General features: G+C 41.7%; 1 protein-coding gene and 1 long non-coding RNA gene across 4 annotated transcripts in view; both read right to left on the reverse strand.

The window, feature by feature from the left end:
- The window catches only part of LOC135491311 (protein SSUH2 homolog), a 42,940-nt gene extending 21,919 nt beyond the window's left edge, over positions 1–21,021 (reverse strand). For 2 of the 3 annotated variants that reach the window (XM_064777087.1, XM_064777088.1), the window contains exon 1: positions 8,978–9,218. In XM_064777087.1, the coding sequence (XP_064633157.1) occupies positions 8,978–9,215 (238 nt within the window). In that variant the 5' untranslated portion in view covers positions 9,216–9,218. Of the gene's footprint in view, positions 1–8,977; positions 9,219–20,898 lie in introns of those variants that run through there. The other variant, XM_064777089.1, reaches the window with a different exon arrangement.
- On the reverse strand, positions 477–1,375 carry LOC135491716 (uncharacterized). Its single transcript, XR_010447871.1, has 2 exons — positions 1,322–1,375; positions 477–708 (listed from the first exon to the last, which is right to left on the reverse strand). It is a non-coding gene; the product is annotated as an uncharacterized LOC135491716 (long non-coding RNA).
- Positions 21,022–27,203: the final 6,182 nt, after the last annotated feature.

The raw sequence follows: 27,203 nt of genomic DNA on the forward strand, positions 1-27,203 counted from the left end.
GACTCTGGTGAGGAGTTCGTCGATGATGATGATTTAGATCCTGACTTTGATGTAAATGATGATCAAATTAGCGATAATGAGAGTGTGTATATTGTGTTTTGCCAATTACATAGTTTTTTCAAAAGAATTGTCGTCCTCATTATAAATTCAAGATGGCGGTATGCAAATTAGGGCAAATTATGGTCCCATTTTGAAGATTAGGCAACACTGAACAACTTTTATATACATTGTTTTGCTCTATCTCCAGAGGCTTTCTCTCTACAGGTAAAATGTTGGTAAAATGTGGGTGGAGAAATATCCATACTCAAAATCATGTTAAAACAAAGAAACCTACCGGCAGGTGAGGTAGCTAAAAATTAGAAGCTACCGGCAGTGAAAGGGTTAAGTCAAGTGAAACTCTTAACAAACCTTAGCAGAATGCCACCATTGAAATGTTGATAATAATGATAGCAAGTAAAAACTTTAAACAGATAGACTTGATTTTTTTAACCAACTGCCACATGCTGTTTTCTTTATTTAGTAAATTTTGAGGTAAGTATTACAGAATGAAATACTTGAATACTAGAATTGCCTGGCTCTTCTGATAATTGCACTGGTGAACACCGAAGTCGATGGGATGTGCAAAGTCATAGCTCGATCCTCTCTCTTGGTCATCTTTGAGATGTGGTCACCAAATATGTTCAAATGCAGCTGCAGATCATTCCTGTCCTGCAAAACATGATGAGGTGAGGAGATAACATTTTAATTTTGATAGAATAGGTAAGCTAGCCAAGTTTTATATCAAATACAAGGCCAACAACAACTGATAAGGCAGCGATTTGAAATGTCAACAAACAATAAATGCGATATGATACACACTGACACTTGCACACTGTACATAGCACAATGCTTCAAACGGGGCCGATTCATCACTCTTATCACAATGTATTCCCAATCATATCAATGTGCCGTGGGCAAACTTCCTTGATCATTCGGCCCTAGCGTGGCGTCGATCCTCAATTACACTGTTTATGTACATTGGCAACCTTACCCGATCATATCAGAACGATGTTTATTATTGTCTTGTTTATTCACATTAGTTCTGCTATGTGACAAGAGTTATTTGTTGAGAAATCCATGATTTAAAGCCGGACTTTGACATCGTTTCTCAGACCAACCAAGCTGCATTTCGCAGATCGTTTTTCAACGATCGTCGACGAACTATTTCAAATTAATCACATCCAATTAAACAATCCAAGCCTTCCCTAATGTCATCAACATGCAATAACACAAGCAGCCAAATATTATCGCCTATGAAATTGTGAATTTAATGAGAACTTACCTCTGAATTGACAGAACGCGATCTATTCCATAGCATGGTCTCCTTACGTCTGAACTGCGCAGACTCGAGACGTGACGTTCGCTGCATGTGTGATTGGACGTTGGATAACTCGCGCGAAATTTAAAATGCTCTTCTTGGGGGGTGCTCACTAAATTGCGCCAGTAACACCACCTGGTGAGAAATTCATGAACTATGCCTATTGATAATGAAAGAGAAAGCTTTGCTCTATAAAATTAGATTTGATTCATGATCCCCAACTGAGAAATCAGCTGCTGGAAAAGTTTTTGGAAAATTTCGCTCGGTGCCACCTAGTGGCCAAACCGCTCATCCTGCCGGACCCACATTTGGTCTATTCAGGAGTCCTGAAGGGTCTCAACGCCTCAGAGGGAAAATCTATCGCCTATCCGCCATAGTTTTGAAACGTGCCTGTTTAACGGACAGACAGACAGACAGACAGACAGACAGACAGACAGACAGACAGACAGACAGACAGACAGACAGACAGACAGACAGACGGACACTCATTCTACCATTTACTCATATGAATAGCTCAGCTTTTCAGCTGAGCTAATAATAATAATACTGATAATTTATTGATATTCAAAGTGCTAAAGAATATAAAACATTTTCTAACATGTCGAAACGATGTACAAAAAATATACATTATAGAATAGTACAATACAAGAGTAAATTAAAGTAAAATAGCAGTAAAAACATAAAACATAAAAAATTTGTGGCAATACTCTTTAGTAAGTAGTGTTTTGAGCATGCCGATCCACCGTCGTTGTGCGTATATCCAACCTTCACTGCCGATAACTCCCCCCTGATCGGCCATCAGAAGGGCTGTTACTTTATCAGTAGTCTCCCTGCATTCCACGCCGATAAGTCGGCATGTGTTTTGAGGTTATTTTTCTAAAAAGTGTTTGTGCTTGTGAGATGGCTATGCATGAAGGCTTTCGCCTGTGAATGAAATAATAGGCCCACCTGGCTTAAGCACAGGAAAATGGCACCAAAAACAGTTTCGATTACCCTGTTTTCAAGAATTCATAAAGACTTTATGAATTCTTGCTGCTATTGACATATCATCATATCACCAACGTTCGAGCTAATTATTTACATGCAACAAATTTAATGAAATGGCCAGGGCCATTGTGCTCACCTCATGTGGTGGAAAGATGGATAAAGAGCATGGTATTGTGTCATGTAGTGTTAGGTTTGATGTAGGTCCAAGCAATTACAATTTCCCCAAAATGGCCAATTTACAGTACATTCGACCTCTGTGACCTTCAAAAGTAGGTCAAATCAAAGAAGACCCGGGTGACACATTGAATGGTTGTTAGAATTAGATGTACCTATGATATAAAATTGGTGCCAATCGGGCAAGTCATTACTAGGAATAATGGCATTTTGAAGAATTTAGGATTTGGCCCCCTCCCTGGAGGCCAAACGGCAAATCAGATCGCACCAAACTTCGGTACCTGAGATCACCTGACCAAGGGGTACATGTGTACTTAATTTGTGATCAATAGTCATTGCAGTTAAGAAACGTGCCATAGTTACGGCCTGACAGCGAATTTACGCCATTTGACCTCTGTGACCTTGACAAGAAGGTCAAATTAAAAACCTGTGTGACATATACTGTATGGTGGTTAGATGTACCCATGATATCAAATTGGTGGCAATCGGGCAAGAAGTTAAGGAATAATCACATTTTTAAGGTTTTTGGATTTTGCCCCCTGGTGGTGAAGTGGTGAATCATACTGGACCAAACTTCGGTCCCTGAGATCACCTGACTAAGGGGTAAATGTGTACCAAATTTGGTATCAATAGTCATTGCAGTTTAGAAACGTGCCATCGTTACATCCTAACGGCCAATTTACACCATTTGACCTCTGTGACCTTGAAAAGGAGGTCAAATCAAAAACCCGGAGGATATATGATGCACCTTTGCTAGAAGTACCTACCATATTTTTTTCAAAATTTCCCGACTACTATTAAAGGAGATATTGCATATTTTCACTTTTAACGTTTGGCCCCCTGGTGGCCAAACCATGAAACGAATCGGACCGAAACTTGGTCTCTAAGGTGTCATTACATAAGGGTACATGTGTACCAAGTTTCAACTCAATAGCTCTAACAGTTACGAAACGTGCCCTGCTAACGGACGACGACGGACGACGACGACGACGACGACGACGACGACGGACGACGGACGCCACGATTTGGGATAAGCTCACCTCTGCTAAGAGGTGAGCTAAAAAGTATCCGCACCATGCAAACGATTGATCAACTGGTCACAAAATAGACCTTAAAGAGATCCAATCGTGGCACAAGTCTTTATTTAGACTAGCTGAACGTGGTAAAAATAACTAAATTGGTGATTACTTTTTATGCAGCTCAAAGGCTACATAGTCAACAATCTGAGAGGAACCCAAAACTGCTGACATTTATCATTGGAAGCTTATTCCCGCCTAAGGTTTTAACTGGGTTGTTCAAAACTCCCCATTTTTATAAGGGTTTTGCTATAGGTTTCCTTTAATTCATATGACATTAAATGATGTAACTGACAAGAAAGTATTTGGACATCCCCTGGGAAAACAGATTAGTGCAAACACATTGACATAAAGCCAACTGTCATATTAATAATACAAATGGGTCCTTGACAACTAAAATGTTAAAGGCAGTCTACTTAGCAGCCAGGTACGTATGTAGGTAAGATAAAGTTACACAGAGTTGCCATAGGGCTCTCAGTCAGAGTTCTCGACAATAATTTTTTGGGGCCAGGTTTTTGCACAATCTAGAATTCACTTCAGTTCTGTCCAGGTTGGCAGCAAAATCTGTCTGGGGAAACCGGCCTGCTAAAGAATCACTTGGTTTCTGTGAATATCAAACTGGGAAGTTTTATGGTGCACTTTTCATCAAAAGTATAAATTTACAAGGTATCATTTCTCATAATGTTTAAGGTGAATATTTGACATATCGAACATGTCAAAACACAAAACTAGTTAGCTAATTCTGAAAACAATGGTTACTGAGGGTTTAACTCTTTCACTATAAGGTCATTGTTTTATTAATCAAGTATGTGCAAACAAGTTGGAGACGCTTGATTGGCAAGTGTAATTAGTATAAGTCTTTCAATCAGAAACATGTTTGATTTGTCAAAGTTTGTATTATGTCTCCTTGGTGATTTCGTGTTGTTATAGTTTTCATGGTAAATCAAGGATTGTATAATGGTCATTCAGGTCTTGGACTCCAGCCTGGGAACACACATATTTGGACTTCCAATCTGTATTTGTAATTGTAACTATCAATGTATTAGCTTTCATGAAAGTTTATTGAATTAGAAGAAGTGAACAGAACCTACAGGACTCCAATTTATTTCTACCGCTAGTCTCCTTCCTTTTTCCCCCATAATATTTGGTGGAGAACCCAAAGGATCCCAGAGAAACAAGAGGAAGACGCCAAGCGAGTGACTCAGCTCATCATGACGATATCGACGCTACCTCAGAGTATCACATCGGTGATAGCCACTCTTGGATTGACCAGTATGCCAAACGAATGGGATATCTCAGCAACTGCAGAAGGAACGTCGCTAACTCTCTTCTGGAATGCTGATGGAGCTTTAAAACGAACTGCTGCACCTCTAAGGATCAAAGGTTTGAAATCACCTTCAACACTTCGTCGTGATAAAAACCGTATGGAACTGTATTTACAGAAAATCAAAGGACGAAACGTGAGTGACAATCCAATTAGCATGCCTTCACGGAAGATGGTTTCATCAATAGCCAAGCCAACTTTTGCAGAGACACATGTCGACAATCCAGAGGACTTCTCCCATCAAGAAGATTTTACATCAATTCAAATTAGGACTAGGAGTGTGTCATCACAAACTGATGTAGACTCCGTGCCTACGAGAGTGTCGGTTGGTGTTCAGTGCAAACCAGAAACAAACACCTATGCGAGTCAGTTTGCTCCAGAGACTCACACCGTGACAGTACAATGCAGCCAAGAAAAGGTCTCAAAGTCAGTACAGTATGTGTGCAGCAGCACGTCTGTTTCTGTACAAGTTGCCTCTGAGCGCAACTCAGCATCCGTCCAGTGTGCTATGGCTAGTCAGTCCGACAATGACAAGGGGAGGGCGGACAGAAAACCCTCAACAGTTTTCGACTCGGGACACGAGCATGTGATGCCAATCCAGAATGTGCACGGTGATGAATTACAGAAAGATTCAATGAACAGTTTGGCCACGAAATTTAATTCATGTGGAAATGAAATTGGTAATAATGATGTGATAAGTGTCTTGAGTATCTACCAAGGACAACATCCGATGAATATGTTTCCACAATATCCCATTTATAGGATACCGAACAGGGATTTACTTGGTTGCACACAGTACATCGCTATCCCTATCCAGTCACTAAATGGATGTGAGAGTAAAACTATTTTCTTGCCAAATCGATGCACAATAGCGGACTGCATCAGAGAGTATTCAGAGTTTGATACGTCTCTAAATGAACAGGATGTTTTTGTATATTTTGATCACCCAAGACTAAAGCGAACATTCACATTAGGAAGCAACGCCCCACTCCGTCGATTGCCAAGCACAGGAACACAAATGATTGGACCTAAAGGTGGCCTTTGTAATCAAGTTAGCATCACCATGGACTTCAGTAAGGCAAATGCAATGTTAAATTTAAGATACTGAACAAAAACAAAAAGAGTAGGGTTTCAGATGTGTGGACAACTGGAATTTGCAGGAGCAAATCTCTTAAAACAACAGGAGTATTTTATGGGGTAAATTTTGTTATCACATGACACTGAATATAAACTGAATTTTAGAACAATGAAATGATTTGATCTGCGTTTGACATTTATACTGGACTTCTGGCCACATTCTGAAGACGCAACTATTTTCATCTGCCTCGAAAAAGATGTTATGAATTATAAAATTGACTTTCATTTTGATGAGTTTATGTGCACAATATAGCTATTTTGACTATGGAATAGTGTGAAGAATTATGTTCACTTATTGAATTTCATGTTACTTCATTTTGCAATTTCATGTATACTTTTATATGGTTTCGTCTTTAGTGACTTCATTTTGTAATTTCATCTATACTGCTATTTAATCTTGTCTTTTGTAGACAGCATATAATTCGCAGGAGCGAATTTGATTTTTAAAACAACAGGAGTCTTTTATGGTGCACTTTTCATCAAAAGTATAAATTTACAAGGTATCATTTCTCATAATGTTTAAGGTGAATATTTGACATATCGAACATGTCAAAACACAAAACTAGTTAGCTAATTCTGAAAACAATGGTTACTGAGGGTTTAACTCTTTCACTATAAGGTCATTGTTTTATTAATCAAGTATGTTCAAACAAGTTGGAGACGCTTGATTGGCAAGTGTAATTAGTATAAGTCTTTCAATCAGAAACATGTTTGATTTGTCAAAGTTTGTATTATGTCTCCTTGGTGATTTCGTGTTGTTATAGTTTTCATGGTAAATCAAGGATTGTATAATGGTCATTCAGGTCTTGGACTCCAGCCTGGGAACACACATATTTGGACTTCCAATCTGTATTTGTAATTGTAACTATCAATGTATTAGCTTTCATGAAAGTTTATTGAATTAGAAGAAGTGAACAGAACCTACAGGACTCCAATTTATTTCTACCGCTAGTCTCCTTCCTTTTTCCCCCATAATAGAAGTCACAGAAAGGGACCAAATGGGAAAGCAGCGAATTAAAAAATTGGATAGGGGCAAAATCGGAATCAAGTGGGGGCAAAATGGGAAGGGGCGAAATAAGAAAGGGCAAAATGGGAATAAGGGGCGAGATAGGAAAGGGGTGGAATTGCACAGGGGCAAAATGGAAAAGGGGAGAAATTATGGGAAAGGGACGAATTGGGAAGGGGCAGAATGGGTAGGGGCGAAATGGGAATAGATTGGTATCCTGACATAACCAGTTATTTTCAATATACTCCCCCTCTTGGTACGAGGTAGGAGTATAGCAAAAACCTGATCTCAGGATGACAGATTAGGGGCGAAATGGGAAGGGGCAAAATGGGAATAAACCAAAAATGACACACGCCACTGGCACTGCTGTACCTGCACCAGAGAAAATGTGCCGCTTTTGACAGTTTTCGGATGATTGAAAAAATACACCTAACCAGTGGCTTTCAGGGTTTCTGCCATGATTAAATTTGAGGGGGAGGAAAAAAAAAAAATTTCTAAAATTTTTTTTTTCTTAAAAAGGGTAATGACCCCTCCTGAGACGTTTTTTTTGCCCTAAAACCGCTACAATTGGCTCCCAAATGCTCTTACTTTACATATCAAATAATGAAAATTACTCATTTGACAGTAAAACAAACTTTAGTGTTCAAAATTAAGGGGGGATATCCCCCCTTCAAATATTTTAGGGGGGATGAATCCCCCCCATCCCCCCTCTGGCGGAAACCCTGGCTTTTTCATATGACAAACCCAGAGTACATACAGCCTAAATTATCACGCATCAATCAAGAAACAACATACACCCACAAAAACAAATAACACGCGAGCATCCATGCATGATCCTGCAATTATGACTGACTACTGGCGTCGCCTGGTGTTAGAATTCGGAACTAGATTAACTTGGACCAACAGTAATTGTATGTGAACGAACAACGTACCCCTTTAAACTAGCTGTACTTCTAACACAACTGTCTGTAAAACACAATGCAATCTGTGCGGCACTTGACCAAACCAGTAGATGGATGTATATGGCTGCTATACATAAATAATAGAGACGGTATTGACTACCCGAGTAAACTCCAATAAATACTCGTCGCTATTTTGTGTGCGATTGCATCTTTCGCATCGTTTTTTAGCATATTGAGAACACTGTATGGTAACAGTAATTATAGTTTAATCCTGTTTTTCGAATAGTTTATTTTTGAGAATTTTGCTCGTCGAGAAAAAATTGAAAAATAAAACGAAAGCCAAAACTTCCAGGTTTACTGACTGCCTATCTGGCAATGAAACCCTACAGACATGGGAGACCTATCAACATTCTAAAAGGGCAAATCCAGAGGTGTGATTTGCATGTTTTAGAGGGCCAACTTGGGCATAAGACTTGTTCCTTTTCTGTACAAAACTGGCTTGCAACTTCTCTAAATAGGATCACTGAAAAATCTTTAAACTGCAATGAACAATGCAATAGAATGGCAGGTAGCCTTGGGCCTGCCTGAAATTTGCAAGCCAAGTCAAAAACTGCCTCGAAACACTCGTGAAAATCATTAACAAATATCCGAATTAGTGTGATGCTACCAGTGGCGGCGCATGGTGTCAAGCAGGGGTATTATCCTTCTGGCAAGGTTAACCCCAAGCCCAAGTTGTCCCTTTAAATCCCCCTAAGGTGATCATTTGACAGAGGCAAGAATGTGGGACACACTTGTTTTCATCCTTGAAAATATTGCTATTTTTACATGTCATGAGGAATTGTTCAAAGGCTTTGAGCTAAAAATAAGATTCAAAATGAATATTAAGACAGACTAAATGAAATTCCATACAGTAAATAAAATTGTGAAAATTGTAATTAAACAAACGAATAAAATGAAAATAATAGATAGCATACACGTCATGGCACAACAACTGATAACAACAACTAAACTCACTCTCAGCTTCAGATCCATCTTGTTCTGGATGTATAGCATTTGGGGAGCCATTTTGAACCACAACTGGCTGTCCTCCTTGAGGCGGGGAAAAACCACCTTGGGGTGGGGGGAAACCACCTTGAGGCGGGGGGAAACCACCTTGTTGAGGAGGGAAACCAACTTGTTGAGGAGGAGGACCACCCTGTGGGGGTGGGAAGCCTTGCTGATATGATCCCTTGTATCCTTGTTGCATATGCATTGACTCGCCTTCATCATTGGAAGAACAAATAGGAAAGGTAAACTTTTTAACCAGAATATTTAGATTCTTGTGTACATCAAAAAGAACAAATTAAACCTGAATGATCATTTTTGTAAGCTTTCTGTTGACCTATACACAGAGAGAGCCAATGAAAAGGCAAATTTGAAAGTTCTATCAAATTATTCAAATGATAAAAAACCGTACAATGATATTAAAGCCACAACTAAACATGTAACATTCAATATGTTCACCTATATGTGACCCGCACTACGATATTTTAGAATATGTTAACTGTAGCCACAACTAAACATGAAACATGCAAATGTTCAGGTATATGTGACCTGTTAAAACTGTGTCACACTCCCAAAGCATTGGTGATGTTCAACAAAGAAAGCACTCTAGAATACCCACCTGCTGAGTAATTAGAGCGCTTTACAATTGCCTATATTTTTGACTGATTGATTGATATAACACCAGTCTTTCTTTTTGTCCGCCTCTGCTGGAAGTCATTCATTAGCCTGTTGCCTCTGGCACCTGCCTCAATGACATTTAACTCAATTATCTCACTTGGCCAGTCACCAGGTGTCTTAAATCTTGATAGAGAAACTGGAAATTCGGAATTCTTTTACTACCCTGGGCGATTAGAAATGTAGAATGTTCAAAACTTAAGACCACATGAAATGTCCAATGTAAGATCGCCCCATCATTGTGGCTAGATGGTAAAGACATCTGCCTATCACGCCAGCGTCCTGGTTTGAAACTCGCTGACGTCAAATTTTTATTTTCATATTCTTTCCATGCTTCTGACTTATAACTTTTGAGCGAATATATATTTGTTTATTTATCATAAAAAGAGCCGACTTTCACAACAAAATAACCATCCTGATATCACCAGTGCAGTCAGCCCGCCACGCGCTGTTTTCAGGCAAATTCACGATGACGTCATTTCTTTTTCAGGCAAAACCACGATGACGGCTGAATTTCTTGCTCATTAGGCCGCAATTTTGAGAAAATTTGGCACGGTTTGGAAAATGCTTGGTTTCTATTTTTTCCTGCAAACCACTGCTCAAAGCCATGTGACACAGATTAAGAATGACCTTAGCTTATTTGTCAAAACAAATATTGGTAAAAAAAGAATGTGTTTAATTTTTACTGGTTTTTTTAAGACGGGGTTGATGACAAAATTTGACAACATTTTGAGAAAATCCTCACTTCTTCGCTTAAAAGAAGATGATAGATACGGTTGACCAACTAGAAAACTCTCCATATCATTATAATATATTATGAAGATTATCCTATGCAAAAATCATATTATTCTGTTATCAAAGACTTACCCGAGGTAAGCACATGGTCCCTGGACCATTTCATTTAATGAAAGGCGTAGGCCTTTAAAAAGATAAACAACTTCTAAGCGTATATATTTTAGGCATGGCTATCCGCCGGTTATTGAAAAACTATCGATTACAAAACTATGGATTGGACTGGGAAAGTCTGGACTGACAGCAATCACTCTCCACTGCCTGGAATTGGTTCTTGATAGTTTTTGTGGTTCAATCGCCCAGGTCTGACATTCCCCCAATCAAAATGGCAGGGTGCTGCATGGGTGAACTAGCCATGCGTTGGATGTGCATCATTTGAAGACATACCAGTGACCTTGTGACTAGTTGGGCACAACAGATACATGCAGAACCCTGAATTGGACGAACAATACATCTGTGAACAAAGATACGCACCCCCTTATTTATATAGCACGATTCGATTATGCCAGAGAAATGATTATGTAATGCCAAAATCCAATATGGCTGCCAATTTGCCCCCCCCCCCCCGTTCTTTTCTAACTTTTAATATACCTTGTGTAGCCAAAGGCCGACCCACACCTCACAGGTGTAAACTCTGGATGAAAGTGTGGACGAAAGTGTGGACAGGGGCCCTCTAAGTTTGGTGGGCTGGCATTTCTTTGTCTTTCAATATATTTAAAAGAAATTGCAGTATATTATGCATTATATAATCTTTTTAATGGGTCAGCGAAAGAAAAAAAGAAAAAATATTATTTTGATGGGTGATTTTGATCAATGAGTGGACGGGCTTTCATGCCGCTTTTTTGAAGGTTTTCGAAGTGGCCTTTGATTTTGTGGACGGGGAAATGCAAGGTCTAGTGTCCAAATGTGGACTAATTATCAAAGAATTTGTTGAAACTGTGATATTTCTAACTAGTCCAAATAATATTCTTTCACAAAAACTACTTTTATTTGAATGACAATGACAATATCATTCAGTTGTAGGCAAAAATAGTTGGACCTCTCTCAGACCAACTTTCGTTGATCCAAGATGGCGGCACCACTGAAGCCCTGTTGAAAGGTTACTGTAAATCAGTAAGGAGCTATACTAGTCAGTTTCACTGAGACAAGTCATACTATAAAACAGATCAGGATATATTATTTCCTCCGATTAGGGGCCAATGTACATTCACTGATGCTATCATTGTCACCATTTGTAACTAATGAATTATGGCCTATTTTTTATAGTCATTCTTACATATCGGGTCATTCATTCGATACAATACCGTACCGGTACTCTCGCATGCGCAAAGAGGAGTCTTGTTGTAGGCCCTGTTTGCAAAAGGATGTGGCCGAGTCAATATGAAACTTAGCCACTTTGTCATTACACTCCAGACACAGTTGATTGGCCTTGTTTCTCAAACTAACATTAGCAGATTAGGAGACCAAATATGGATGGGCTGCCAAGGAGTCTACTTTGTCATTGAAAGAGTTCGTAGGAGTTACAATAGGTTCTGGTGGTGGCGGGGCTGGGGAATTAATACATACATGACATATCCACCATGGCAAAGCAAATTTTTGGTCTCCTAATCTGCTAATGTTACAAATGGTGACAATGATATAGCATCAGTGAATGTACATTGGCCCCTAATCGGAGGAAATAACATCCTGATCTGTTTTATAGTATGACTTGTCTCAGTGAAACTGACTAGTATAGCTCCTGACTGATACAGTAACCTTTCAACAGGGCTTCAGTGGTGCCGCCATCTTGGATCAACGAAAGTTGGTCTGAGAGAGGGCCAACTATTTTTGCCTACAACTGAATGATATTGTCATTGTCATTCAAATAAAAGTAGTTTTTGTGAAAGAATATTATTTGGACTACGGTACTCAGAAATATCACAGTTTCAACAAATTCTTTGATGATTAGTCCACATTTGGACACTAGACCTCTCATTTCCCCGTCCACAAAATCAAAGGCCACTTCGAAAACCTTAAAAAAAAAAGGGGCAAAAAAGCCCGTCCACTCATTGATCAAAATCACCCATCAAAATATTTTTTTTTTTCTTTTTTTCTTTCGCTGACCCATTAAAAAGATTATAATGCATAATATACTGCAATTTCTTTTAAATATATTGAAAAACAAAGAAATGCCAGCCCACCAAACTTAGAGGGCCCCTAACTGTCCACACTTTCGTCCACAGTTTACACCTTTTCTGCCAAGTGCATTGCCCATGGACCTACACTTCACACTTCGTGACCCTTCTGCAAGCCAAGTGCCTTACTCAAGGACCCACACCACTACCTTTGTGACCCTTCTGCCAAGTGTCTTGTACAAGGATCCACTTCACACACTCAGTGACTCTTCCGCATGCCAAGTGTCTTGCCCAAGGACCCACACCTCCACCTCCGTAACCCGTCTGCCAAGTGTTTCGCCCTCGGACCCACACCTCACAATTAGTGACCCTTCTGAAGTGCCTCACCCAAGGACCCACTCCCCAACTACCGTACCAACATTAGCACATTTTCTCAGCTCCCAATTCCCACTCAGCTATCATAATGTTGACATTAGCAAGCTATATACATACAGTAACTAGACCCCTAGGCTATAGGCCCATAGGCCACGCCTACTACACGGCCAAACATGAAAATACTATAGTCCTGCTATCAATACACTGGACAATGTTGACCCCCCCCACCCCCTCTCAGACAACCAACATCAGCACATGTTCTCAGCTCCCAATTCCCACTCAGCTATCCAAGGAGGATACCGCGGTGACGTCACATCACGTGATCCCGACCCATATTAGTGATCGCTATGGCCAATCAGATTCAGTCTACTGACAGCACCAGCACTGAACACATCTCCATGTCTCACTGTCTGGTGCGCTCCTGTACACAAAAACACCAATAGACATGAAATATTGCAATACCTAGTGTGAATTCTTCCTGTGTAAAATAAAATTTACAGAGCAGATTAACTTCCACGAATAAAAAAGACGTTTGGCGTGGCCAAAGTGCGGAAATAATGTCTCCGCTAAAATACACTACGAAATACTCTAGGCAATACACTACGCAATATACAGTAGAGATGCAGTTGAGTTTGTTATTGTTTTGACTTAGAAGCCCGCCCATATCATAATATATTCATGTATTCATGAAGTATGAACTCATTTCTGTCCCATACAACTCTAAGAACAGTCAATTTCTCCTTAAATCATCACCGAAACCGCGATATCCGCAGGAAGATTTCGTTCTAGTGTCCGAAAATGCATGATCTTACAGGGTCGCTAACTCGACAAATAGAGGGGATCTATGGGGATCTATGCGAGTTTTAGGTATTACAGGTCTCGAACTTGTAAAATCTGTAAACATGCCTCCACATCCCATTATGATAATGAAGAGATTGCCCCATATCTGGGAGACTGTTTTGAAACGGTATCAGGCTGTTTCGCTGCATTGCCAGTTCGCTACCAGTCGTTTCGCTACATGTGGCGGTCGTTTCGTTACATGGTAGGTCGTTTCGCTACATGGGTGGAGTCGTTTCGCTACATGATGGGTACGGTCGTTTCGTTACATGGAGGGCGTTTCGCTACATGGGTGGAGTCGTTTCGCGACATGGATGTAGGTCATATCGCTACATCGTAGGTCGTTTCGCTATATGGGTGGAGTCATTATTTTTACTCTATTTTACCCTACTATAATTCCCGGTGGTGACTACAAATTTATTATAGCACAGTTTGCCGGTAAAAAAACTTATACGGTTTGATGGCGCGCAAGGGGTTCTTGTCGTCCTGGTCTGGGTTAGGCCACATAAAAAAAAGAGTTGGTGATCGTCCCCGCCCGCCCCTACGAAAAACGCCCGGCCCCATTTTTTGTTAAAATCCTAAAAAAGTTGGTATATTGTTCTATAGGGTCAGAATTGCACGATTTATTTCTTTATTTTTATTACTTGCTTAGAAATATCTGTAGGCCATGCACATTTATCTCTTTTACTTTTTTGAGGGCCCTGAAAAGGGCCGTATATCAATGCTGCACCAAAGGCCTAGCGCCTCCTAAGGATACCGCCCCGGATTTCTCGTGCCAGTCTGTGTTGTCCGTCGTCGTTGAGATGCACACCATCACTCTTCATCTGCGACTGCCGGTGGATAGACTTAAGTTCGATTAAGTCGATTCTCTTATCTTTTCTCAATAACGCGTTGATCTTGGCGACACATTTGTTGTACTTCTCTGGGACTCTGTAGCGACTCTTGCTTGTGTTGAATCTTTCCATAAGCGAAGTTATGCTTGCCCGTGGCCCCTGCTTCTGGCACTTGCCGACCAGGTTCAACACCACGGAAATAACAGACAGGATCAAATATCCCTGCTCAATAATAGGGTTTCTCTGTCTCACATGTCCTTTTGAATGGGTTATATAAAATAAGAAATAAAACTATAAGGCACCAATTTCCTGCAAGGGCGAGGACTCTCGAGAATCGAATTTTTTTATAGTTGGCCTAAAGGGTGTCTTAGTCAAACCATTCGACCTTTTCAATGAATAAACAGCCGAAATTAGTTGACGGTAATTTTCAATGTTGTACCCCTTTTTAAATTTCCTGTGTCTTAAGGTGCAAAAAGAGATTCATATCGTCCTTCCAAACATTCACTGCTTATCTTCGTTACAGTAGAGAATCTCCTTTATCACATAGGGAAAGAGGAACAGCTCAATGGAGCTTATTTCCTCAAATCACAAGAGGAATGTTCTGAGTACATCGGCATTGCAAACTTTTGCGTATTTATTTAGTATTTATTCTCAATATTGTATTGCACGATCAGGTGAAAACAAGGGTACGGCATATATGTGCACCGGAAAGTGTAGGCCTACTTCTATTTAAAGAGTACACTTATGCCGTATACCCTTGTTTTCATGGAGGCGATGTGGCCACCTTGACGTCTCACGGTTAATTAGGCGTGCCTCTGGTTAAAGCCGATCGCTGCCTGAATGTTGCCATGGTTATCTACCTGACCATCCAATGCCGTAAAGGCAATTAAACTTTAGCCAATCAAATCTCAGGAGATGATTACCCTCCTCACTAATTGACTCCATGCTACTATAAAAAGGGCTCAAACTTCTCATTCCGCATATTGTCAGCATCATCGAATTGACATAGTCTGTAGTGGAGCCCAAGAGAAAGCATGCCGAAACGAAATTCCTATCCCTGTGGAGATTGCAAGCGACAATGCATCACGGACGTGATTTTTTGCGAGGGATGCTCGTTGTGGTTCCACGCTAAGTGCCAAGGGCTTCCAGGACCTATCTTCGAAGAGTTAGGTAAGTTGCCACTAGAGTACTGGTGTACGAGGTGCGTTACGTTGACCTCGGACCCAAACGCGTATAATTTCGGCGCATCTCTTCAGAGATTTTTTATTGGCATCCCCCCTGACCTCCTGAGGGCAGCAGCAAGACGTGAGCAAATTCTCCTGCGCCGAAATGTCGGCCCGATTGCCGTACCGCCCCAAGGCTTTACTCCTATGTACCAAGAAAACGTACACGCTATCGACACAAACGCACAGCGTATCTTGGAGAAGAGTGGGGGAGTGCGAAACAGGCTACCTGTCAGCATTCCTGGTGATGGGGATTGTCTCTATCACGCGGTATCAGTAGCGCTCTGCGGAGATACGAGTCTCTCTAAAACCCCCGAGCTGCGCGTAAGAACGGCCATTGAGTTAATTCTTCACCGCGATTTCTACATCAAACAGAATGTTGATCCGGTATGGGACGCGCTCACCCAAAGTTTTGATGACGCCTGTTCTGACTGCCTCCGACGCAACGAATCTTCCGCGTGGTGTTTTCACGCTCTCGCCTCAGTGGTCGGCCGCTCGATTGTATCCATGTATCCGCCAATGAATGGTCATATGGACCCTGCTGTACGCCGCCTCAGCACGACGTTTGTTCCGCGAACTTCAAAGAACAGGGGAACGAATGCTGCCATTCACATCCTCTGGTCCTCTGGAAGTGCTGCGTTTAATCGCGGAACATGGACTCCCAGTCATTTTGTGCCTCTCCTAAAAGTTGACAACAAGCGAAAAGGAACCTTGGTCCACGACGAACAGCCCAACAAGCGCAAGCGCAAAGTGATGACATCAAGTCCGACTACTGCTGACCCACCGGCACCGCCAACGATTGACATCTCCGCCGTCTCTGACCCCACCGCCGACGTCGTCACTAATCCTCTTCGCCAAAGTCCACCACCCATGATAGACGACTCACCTGACTCCACTGGCACCGCGGACGTCACTACGCCACGCGAAAATCCACCACCAATGATGGACATGGACGTCTCTACTACACTATGCGAAAGTCCATCGCCACCTATGCGGGAGATTTCCGCCGCCGCCTCACCTGACCCCACCGCCAACGTCAGTATGTACCTATTCCGGGACATAACTCCACCATCGCCTACGCATGCCTCCACACTGCTCGAAGACGAGACTTTACCACGCGGGGATCAGACATACAATTTTCGACCTGACGTACGAATTCCGGAGATAAATGAATCATCCATTGAGGAACCTAGTTCAATTTCGCCGGCCGCGGAAGACTTCGAATTGACGTTTCAAATCGTTGACGTCGGGACTAAACGGTCAAGAAACAAATTGATTGACAGCCACGGTTACACGTACAACGTTATGCGCCGTCGTAATAACAATATTACAACTGATTGGCAATGCACGATCCGGCCGAAGCATAATCCGTGTCGCGCTATGGTGACACAGAAGGGGGACCAATTTATTGTTGGGAGAAATGCGCATAACCATCAAGCACAACCAGGTGCAGCAGTCGTCTCCAAGATAACCGCGTCCATGAAAGAAAAAGCCGCCGAAAACGTGTACAAGTCAGCATCCGCTATTGTGACTGAAGTCCTTCTTGAGCACGTGAACTCAGGCCCATGTCCTTCGCTACCGAAAATGAGCTGCTTAACCAGAGCAACTAATCGCTTTCGCCAGAAGAATCGCCCGCAAGATCCCACAGACTTGGAATTTGAGCTCCAAGAGGACCGCGTCGCTGAAAATTTTTTTAAAGCTGACATCAATGTCCGAGATCGCCGGCATTTCATCTTCGCAACAGATGAACAAATCCACCTCCTGAGTAAAGCAAAGACCTGGTACGCTGATGCCACGTTTAAACTTTGCCGGTCGCCCTTCAAACAGCTTTTCTCTATTAACGCCTTCGTCAAGAGTGGGGAAGACACTAAACAGTTGCCCCTCGCGTTTGCATTGATGTCCGGCCGAAAGAAGCGCGATTATAAAGCAATCTTGCAAAGGTTGAAGGAGATTGTCGGAGAGGTTCGCGTCGATAACATCGTTATTGACTTTGAAAGTGCCATGTGGGGGGCTTTCCGCCGAGTATTTCCAGGCATCAACATCACAGGATGTCTGTTCCACTGGACCCAAGCAATTTGGCGGAAAGTCCAAGAACTCGGCTTGCAAACGGCCTACGCGAACGATAGAAATGCCCACGACTACATAAAGAAGTTAATGGCCCTACCATTCCTTCCCGCCGACAGGATACGCGAGATTTTCGATGTAATGAAAACAAGGGCAACCTCGCAGCCTCTGTCGCAATTGGTGACGTACAAACTTTTTTTGGAACGAACAGAACATTTCCGAGTTTTTGTTTCAAACTTTTGTCATGCACCCGCACACTTAGCCCGTTCAAACTGCATGCGGCAAAAATCAAATTTGGTTACTACGCCGTGAATAATGATGATGATGATGATGATGATGATGATGATGATGATGATGATGATGATGATGATGATGATGATGATGATGATGATGATTACCCGAAGACGAATCTGTAATTGTACTATACTCGAGCATTTTTTCCCTAAATTCACAACAGATATTTAGCCCGAAGTTTAGCACAAACTTAGGGAGTAATAGGGGAATAATGTAGCGAAATGACCTACGATGTAGCGATATGACCTACATCCATGTCGCGAAACGACTCCACCTATGTAGCGAAAAGTCCTCCATGTAACGAAACGACCGTACCCATCATGTAGCGAAACGACTCCACCCATGTAGCGAAACGACCTACCATGTAACGAAACGACCGCCACATGTAGCGAAACGACTGGTAGCGAACTGGCAATGTAGCGAAACGACAGTAAACCTTTGAAACCATCGCTAATTTTGGAAGATCGGTGCCGGCTATTTGGTTTAAAAAACCTTATTTTTCCCCATCAAAACAGCACTTTTCATTATTCAAATGATAGCTTATTGTCTGAAGACTTATTTCATAGCAGAAAAGTACTAATAACTCTGACTTGATGCGAAAAATCTAACTTTTTTGATGAGTTGATTTTCCCTTGGCCGTGGATCGAGTTTGTTTACAATATGCAGCGCCATCTTGGAAAAGCCGTGACGTCACCGCGGTATCCTCCTTGTCAGCTATCATAATGTTGACATTAGCAAGCTATATACATAAACTAGCATTGTACCCGTGGCGCAGGCAGGTTCAAATTTGCTATACCTTGAATAGATTGAATTGCAATGAAAATATAATGCAATATCAAAGGAGCAATATCGAATAGACAAATTAAACCAACCATTTGTCCACAGACTCGGACCCTGTGGCGTGCTGTATGCGTGCATATAAAAGTAAATCAATTGGTCCGAATGAGATGATGAGGCAATGTGAATATACCTCGTTCCTTAGTCAGCAATATGCCCCTTTTTATACGGAGATGAAGGAGAACCCAGATAGGCCTTCACATGTCGGCCTCCAAATGGCTCGGACCAATTGCACTATCACTACTAAAACTTTAAAATGCGTGCTCCTCCTACATGTAGCATGATCTCGGGCAAGGCACTTAGTCGACAGGCAAGCTAGAAGTTCAGCACCGTGAGCAGCTCCTTGATAAGGCCATGCCAAGTTCAGAGTGCCTCTTCAGATACATCAAGTTTTGAAAGCTGTGGTGAGCACATTAACATACCATTGTAACCTTTAATTTGAAAATCCCTTCATAATCAAGGGCTAGCTCTGGCTAATACAGTACCAATATACGATAGACCATCAATTTGACCCCAGCTCCTTACTGCGGGAAAACCCAAGTCCAGCAACCAAAAGTATCAAAATACATTTTTGTTTACATTTGAACTGCACACATGCGTTTGTTTACAATTTCTTTCCCGCGAAATCTCGAAGATCAGGTGACCTACAATCGTGGATTGAAAATAACATTAACCTTGGTTCAGCAGGTCAACACGTGTACAGGCTGTTCCAATCATCCCCCTACAGCCAGCCGTTCAACAGGTAGTGTTAGTCACCCCACAGGGAGTGCAGGTGATTCATTAATCCCCTGCATAACTGAACAGCAATGGCTTGGCTTCCGTGAGTGATAAGGAGAATTGACCGTGTCCGATTAAAAATCCCTCATTACTGCTCCGCTGAAGTAAATTTCCGAAAATAAACATGACGTTGCATCAGGATAACATATCACCTGCAAACGTGCAAAATTTCGAGACGAAACACGACCCCCAAATGGCACTTTAGCGAGCCGCCTTATAGTATTATGATATAGATAGTTAACATACAGTAACTAGAGCCAAAAGGGTTATTGTCGTCCTGGGCGATGCACAATACATGCAATATCACCCAGCCTCTATCTGGGTGATACATAATATCACCCTGGGTGACATTGTGCATGCACAACATCATTCAGGGTGATGTTATGCATTCGTTTCGCTATCGGTGACGGGGTTGTCGAATCGGCAGACGTGGAAATGTTCACGGCCAAAAAAAAAAAATGGCGGCCGTTCAGCGCGACTTGAAACATCATTTGGCAGCTATTCCCGAAGTCGAAAGGGCATCTTTAGTTGCCAAAGGACGGGAAATCAAACAAAAATATGCGCGTTTAACAAATAAACATGAGAAAGGTGCCAAGGATTTATTCGCCGTGCGCGGTCGTCTACGGTATATAGGCTAGCAGAAGTACCATGCTACGATTTGACAACCTCGTCACCAATCGCGAAACGAATGCACAAGATCACCCATTGTGATGTTGTGCATGCACAATATCACCCAGGGTGATGTTATGCATCGCCAGATAGAGCCTGGGTGATATTGTGCATCACCCAGGACGACAATAACCCCTTCAGCGTAACTGGACCCCTAGGCTAGGCCTATAGGCCGCGCCTACTACACGGCCAAACAAGAAAATACTACACTCCTGCTGTCAATACACTGGACAGCATGCAATGTCAATGTGTGGCGATGTTAGCACAGCCTACTATCATAACTATGGACGGTCCAATATATTGGCGTCCATGTCATGGCTCATCATACCTTTCTTTGACTTTCCTACGATTTGGCCAGCTCCATATAAAGCCGGGGTTGAAAGCTAAAACTGTGTCCTTACCTCCAGGAGGGTATGCTGGATCTTGCTGCGCCATTTTCAGTAGTTTGGAGGTACTATCAGCCAAGAATATGAATACTACCAACAACACACATGCTTAGCAACGTAAAAACAATCGAACTATACATGTGTACTATGTGTGCAATGGCGTCGATTGACGGTGGAGCTCCATGCGGCAGTTGAACAAACAATAATATCAATGTCGATGTTAATAACATTGTTATATCCAATCCGCGTTAGCAGGTCATGTGATCTTTGAGATTCGCGGGAAATGGAACTGTAACTTCAATGGAAAAAACGCACGTGCGCATTTCAAATGGCAACGACTTGGGTTTTCCCGGTGTTTTGAAGAGTTCCTTAAAGGGGGACTTTAGGTAGGAGCTGGTAAGAGCTGTGGTGTCATTGATAATAAACCATGTCTTTGAGGATAGGTTTTATTTAAGACATAGTCAATTGAGCCCAAAAAAGTATGAGGAAAATGAATAAAGGCTTTACCCTAAGTATATACTTGTCTTAGCTGAAAGCCCAGTTGATTGCTACAGTGCTCTGCCGTGTTAGTCTCTGCTTTTGAGGCCATGGGAATAATTAAACCGGTTTACCGTCCGAGAGATTTAAAAAGTTTTAAAGGTTGAAACAACTTGTACGTCATGATGTAGAGGTGGGGCGTAGTCTGTCTCTTAGTCAAACAGATTGCTTGAGACAAACCTGACTGGAGAAGTAGGTTGTGGTTTGTGTCGTAGTCAAGTGCAGTTAGGGGTTAAACGTTGTAAAATGTCCATGAAGGCTTGATGAAGAAGAAGGAGAAGTAATCAACAAAGATCCCGTAACCTGTGGATTCTCGCTCTCTTATATTCTGAAATGATAAAGATGACTATCTGAAGGGGTACACCGCTCGTAATTACTTGTGGTCCAGTCAAATAGAAATCTACTCATACGCACTGCTGTAGGCCTAGTGCGGTTATTGTGAATACGAATTTGTTTAAACTTGGTATTCAATGGCAATGTTGAAATTTATATATATTTTGTACGTATTTCCGCAATTAGACATTTTTAAATTCAATTACAAATTCAAAATGTTTAACGAACGGCGTAGGCCTGATAAAGAGCTCAACTCGGATTGTGCTGGCATCTGGTAGGTGGTAGACTCCCAAGGAATTCCATTGCGTTATTCTAAATCGATCACCGTGCGACGAGACGAGGCCGGTCCAATGCGGAGTGCGGTAGGTGGTGATCGATCCTAATAACGAAGACATCATAACCTATCTCTGTCTGACATATTGCACAATCGTCCTTTACACCGGGCCTTTACAGAAGAAGACATGTAGACCCTCTGACTACACTCCGGACGCAGTGGAACGGCCGAGTCCCTCACCATAAGGAGATCAAATTAGGATGACGCAGTGGACTACCCAGGGAGTCTAGGACCTGACATGAAGGCGCTTTCATTACCTATCTCTGTCTGACCAGTTTGACAATTCCACTGTACTTGCAGTACAAGATGTCTCAGAAAAGGATCTGTAGCACCTCAAGGGCCAGCCCTGAAGACACTGTTGCTACCTTTCAGGCCAATTTGACGATCTTTCTTGTTCTCAGAAAAGGATCTGTGGAGCCTCAGCAAGACATTGTCACAATGTGTCTCTGACACACCAGTTCGAAATATCTTGCTATAGAGGTTTTTTCTGAAAAGGATCTGTAGAGCCTCAAGGATCTGAGTTAAAGACATCGTCACAACCCATCTCTGTCTGATCAGTTCCACAATTCCTCTTGCCTTACAAGGTAAGATGTCGCAAAAAAGGATCTGTAGAACTTCAAGGGCCTGTCCTGAAGACACTGTTGCTACCTGTCTGACCTTGCTATGCAGCATGTCTCAGAAAAGGGCCTGACATAGACACTGTCACAATCTGTCTCCGACATACCAGTTTGACACACCTGTTCCACAATATTCCTTGCTATACAGGTTGTCTCAGAAAAGGATCTGTAAAGCATCAAAGACCTAACATGAAGATATTGTCACAACTTTATCTCTGCCTGGCCGGTCGTACAATCTAGCTTCCATCAGGGCTTGGGGCCGACTGGTTACATGCCTTTTTAAGACCGAATCGTGTTAAGCTTGATTTGTCTCACAGTTAATAGAGTGAGACAGACTTGTCTCTGGAAGTAGGGTGGTGCTTTGTTGTCTCATGGTCAAAATGCTATTATTGGTTGAGACAAGCTTTTCTCGAGAAGTAGAGTATTTGTCTCATATAGTCAGCAGATTATCATTGGTTGAGACAAACTTGTCTCTAGAGGTAGGGTGTGGTCTGTCTCATAGTCAACAGTCAACAGGTTATTATTGGTTCAGGTAGGGTGTGGCTTGTCTCATGGTCAACAGGCTGTTATTGGTTGAGACAAACTTGTCTCTAGAGGTAGGGTGTGGTCTGTCTCATAGTCAACAGTCAACAGGTTATTATTGGTTCAGGTAGGGTGTGGCTTGTCTCATGTTCAACAGGCTATTATTGGTTGAGACAAACTTGTCTCTAGAGGTAGGGTGTGGTCTGTCTCATAGTCAACAGTCAACAGGTTATTATTGGTTCAGGTAGGGTGTGGCTTGTCTCATGGTCAACAGGCTGTTATTGGTTGAGACAAACTTGTCTCTAGAGGTAGGGTGTGGTTTGTCTCATAGTCAATAGTCAACAGGTAATTATTAGTTCAGGTAGGGTGTGGCTTGTCTCATGTTCAACAGGCTATTATTGGTTGAGACAATCTTGTCTCGATAGTTAGCGTGTGGTTTGTCTCATGGTCAACATGCTGTTATTGGTTAAGACAAACTTGTCTTGAGAAGTAGGATGTGGTTTGTCTCATAGCCGACCGGCTATTATTAGTTGAGAAAAAGTTGTCTCTATACAGTGGTAGTGTGTGGTTTGCCTCACGGTCAACAGATTATAATTGGTTGAAACCAACTTGTCTGTAGTGTAGAGGTAGTGTTTGATTTGAAGGCTTATGGTCAACAGGCTATGATTGGTTGAGACAAACTGGCTGGAGAGGAAGTTTGTTGTTTGCCTCACATCAGCAGGCCATTATTGGTTGAAAGTTGTCTGTAGAGGAAGGATGTCGTTTGTCTCACAGTCAACAGCCTACTATTGGTTTAGACATATTTTTTTTGTTGAGGTAAGGTTATCATCGGTCGAGGCCAACTTGTCCGTTGAGATAAGGTTTGGTTTGTCTCCTGGTCAACAGGCTATTATTTGTCGAGACGAACTTGCCTCCAGTGGTAGGGTGTGATTTGCCTCACGGTTAACTGGTATTTATTGGTCGAGGCAAACTTGACTGTTGAGATAGGGTTTGGGTTGGCTCATGGTCAACAGGTTACTATTGGTGGAGACAATCTTGTCCGTAGTGTGTGGTTTGTTTCATGGCCAACAGGTTATCATTGGTTGATATAAACAAATATCTTTAGAACATGTCTCTAGAAGGTAGTTTGTTGTATGCCTCATGGTCAACAGGTAATTGTTGGTCGAGACAGACTTGTCTGTAGAGGTAGGGTGTGGCTTGTCTCATGGTCCGCAGCTAGATTGTTATTGGTCAAGCTTCCTTGTGCTAGCTGTCACATTTTCAATTGCTGTTTATTTTTAACTCGGGCGAGGTGTGCAACTTGGGACACGCGAAGGGTGCTTTCCTGGGGTGGTGCGTTAAAATTAGAACCTGTTGTGATTTCCAGAGTCGCTCCAGGCATACTCTAAATGTCGGGATCGACAGAGCTGCCGAGGATCTTTCTTCTGATACAGGTCAGGATGTGCCGTGTCTTTCAATCGGCTTGTGGCAAAATGAATAAAAAAGTCGCTGGAGTCATGGTTGAAACGAAGTGAAGCCCTCTCTCGGACGGCAAGAATATGCTAGAGGTCCCCAAAAGTGTGACACTGGCATGAAATTCCACACTTACCTGAACATTGACGATCATGTTGCATTTGATAGCTGAATTACCCACCACCATGACGCCACTAAAGGCAGATAAAATCTTAAAGGGCTTTGTCTTAGAACTGTCAGAAGTTGTAACGTACATCACATGGTGTCTCACTAAGTCTTTATTGCACCTCCGAATTTATCAAAATTGAATAAATCTACGAAATACCTGTTTATTTCCCCCGGCCACCTCAACCATATACAAAAACCACAGAAAAGATCACTTTTTTACCTTCGTCGCGCACTAGAGGACTTGATAATGTGGTCACCGTGATGTACGTTACATCTGGACTCGAGAGGAAGATGTAGGCCTATGTTTATTTTTGATAATGCAACTTTATCAAAATTGCTCAAAACTCTTTTGTTAGAGACATTTCATCACAAACTATACTTCATATCAGTGCATTTCATGAAAGTTTAAATTAATGAGGTGAAATTTGGTCTTGTGTTGCTTAACTCACATGGACACCTAAGTAACAATAACATGATTTTGACTTGCGGGAAACTGAAAATAAAAATCCAGCTATTATCATTCAAGTGTAAGGATTATAAATCATCGTCTGGCCATTTTTGATGGATGATGTGATAACGGGAGTGCAAGAAATTACTATCAAAAACGTTCATCACAGTGGACACGATAAGTTCATTACAGTTGACACGATAGTAACTTTCCCGCCGTGAAAATGTCCACAAAACAACCAATCAGTCACATCAAAATACTGACAATCCCTTTTACAATATCTAAAAAAATCCTGAAAACAAAAGCCAGAAAATAGCAATACCAATAAATCATACACGATTTGGGATCTCCGACTTCGACAACTCACGCAATGTCGGTAGAGTTTACCTTTACCCGCCACTGATATATAGGAGTCATGTGACTAATACTACACGTGCTTCTAGAATTCCCGCCATAAAATCAACTCGGATCGTTGATGATCCAGCCTCTCCCTCTGTTTTACCCAGGTGATGAGGGAATTCCTGGAAGGGGGTTTCACAGGAGTTCCCCTCCGATCAATCTGAGCCACGGGCTACGCTTTTGTGGTGACTTGAACTTTCATTACAGAAGTGGACACCAAGGCTTGGTCGAGATTATTTTTGCCGATTCAACTGCTTATGCATGGAATACTTGAAAAAAAAGGTGTCGTTTAGTGTTGTTTTTATTGATTGATATGTTCACATCAGGTTTATTTCAGAGACCTCTGGTTGTATTTTACACATGAACGTTCATCACATCGTTGGACACCATACGTTACGCACTTTTTAAACGCATTTTTTTGTCGGAATTTGAAAGATTTATCAAAAAATTGTATTATGCCCAAGGGATTTATCATTCAACTTCTCAATTAGTTGCAATTCGAAAAAATATGATGCTTTGTGAGGCTGAATATAGGATTTCGATTGTCATAGTGGCAAGATGTCACACTTTGGTGTCCTGAATTTTGAGGGATATTCAAACCTAATTAGCTCTCAAAAGTACACCTATGCGTAGAGCAATGTGATATTATTGAAACTATCTCTCCTGCATCTCAGACACACATTGGACACATTTTGGTTGACATCTGCGATCAACTGTAGATTTTATGGAGCATAGAAGTGAGAAGGGTCATTTTGGGACCACCAGCATATTCATGCTATTTAAAAATAAAATATTCGTGCCAAAATGAGTTTATTTTGTCAATAATTTAATTTTTAGGCGATTACACTTGGTCTCGATTCCATACCACCAATATTAAGCGAGTTATGGGCAAAAATAGTTATTAATGTGTGATCCTGAATGTATGCTACGCCAGGTGGATAATAATACGTGACAAAGGGGTTAAATCAAAAAGACACAACAAAGCAAGCAACAACAAAGATTGTATAAATTGTATTGAATTTTTTTCGCCAATTTTTTAAGGATGTACATTTCTCACACTTAAACTACAGTACCATTAGCCCATGCCACATTTCTCCATATAAACAGAGAGATAAATGTTAAGGATTCATTTTTGTCTTCAAGGGCAAGGCATTCCTCTCATCTTCGCACATTCCTTATTCAAACACCATGCCTACTGTTTTAAGGCTAAACCAGGAGGTCTAGAATAACCCTTATGCCCCTTAATCACTTTCTATTAAAAACAATTAATCGCCAGTCTCCAGGTGTGAATATTGTGGGGGGAAAATCACCTTAAAGGGAGTCTACAGGTAGGAGCCAGGTAGGTCAGTTCCACAAAGTAGCCAATAGGGGTCACTCCCATATACATGAAAACTATTCATACGAACAGTAGAACCTCTCTAAAAGGACACCGTTCGGACAGATAAATGATGTCATTCATAGAGAGGATTGCTGATTTTGCTTCTGAACAAAAATACCATTGGACATGCCG

Source organism: Lineus longissimus, chromosome 7 (genome assembly GCF_910592395.1).
Source record: "Lineus longissimus chromosome 7, tnLinLong1.2, whole genome shotgun sequence".
In the NCBI taxonomy this organism is placed as follows: Eukaryota; Metazoa; Nemertea; class Pilidiophora; order Heteronemertea; family Lineidae; genus Lineus; species Lineus longissimus.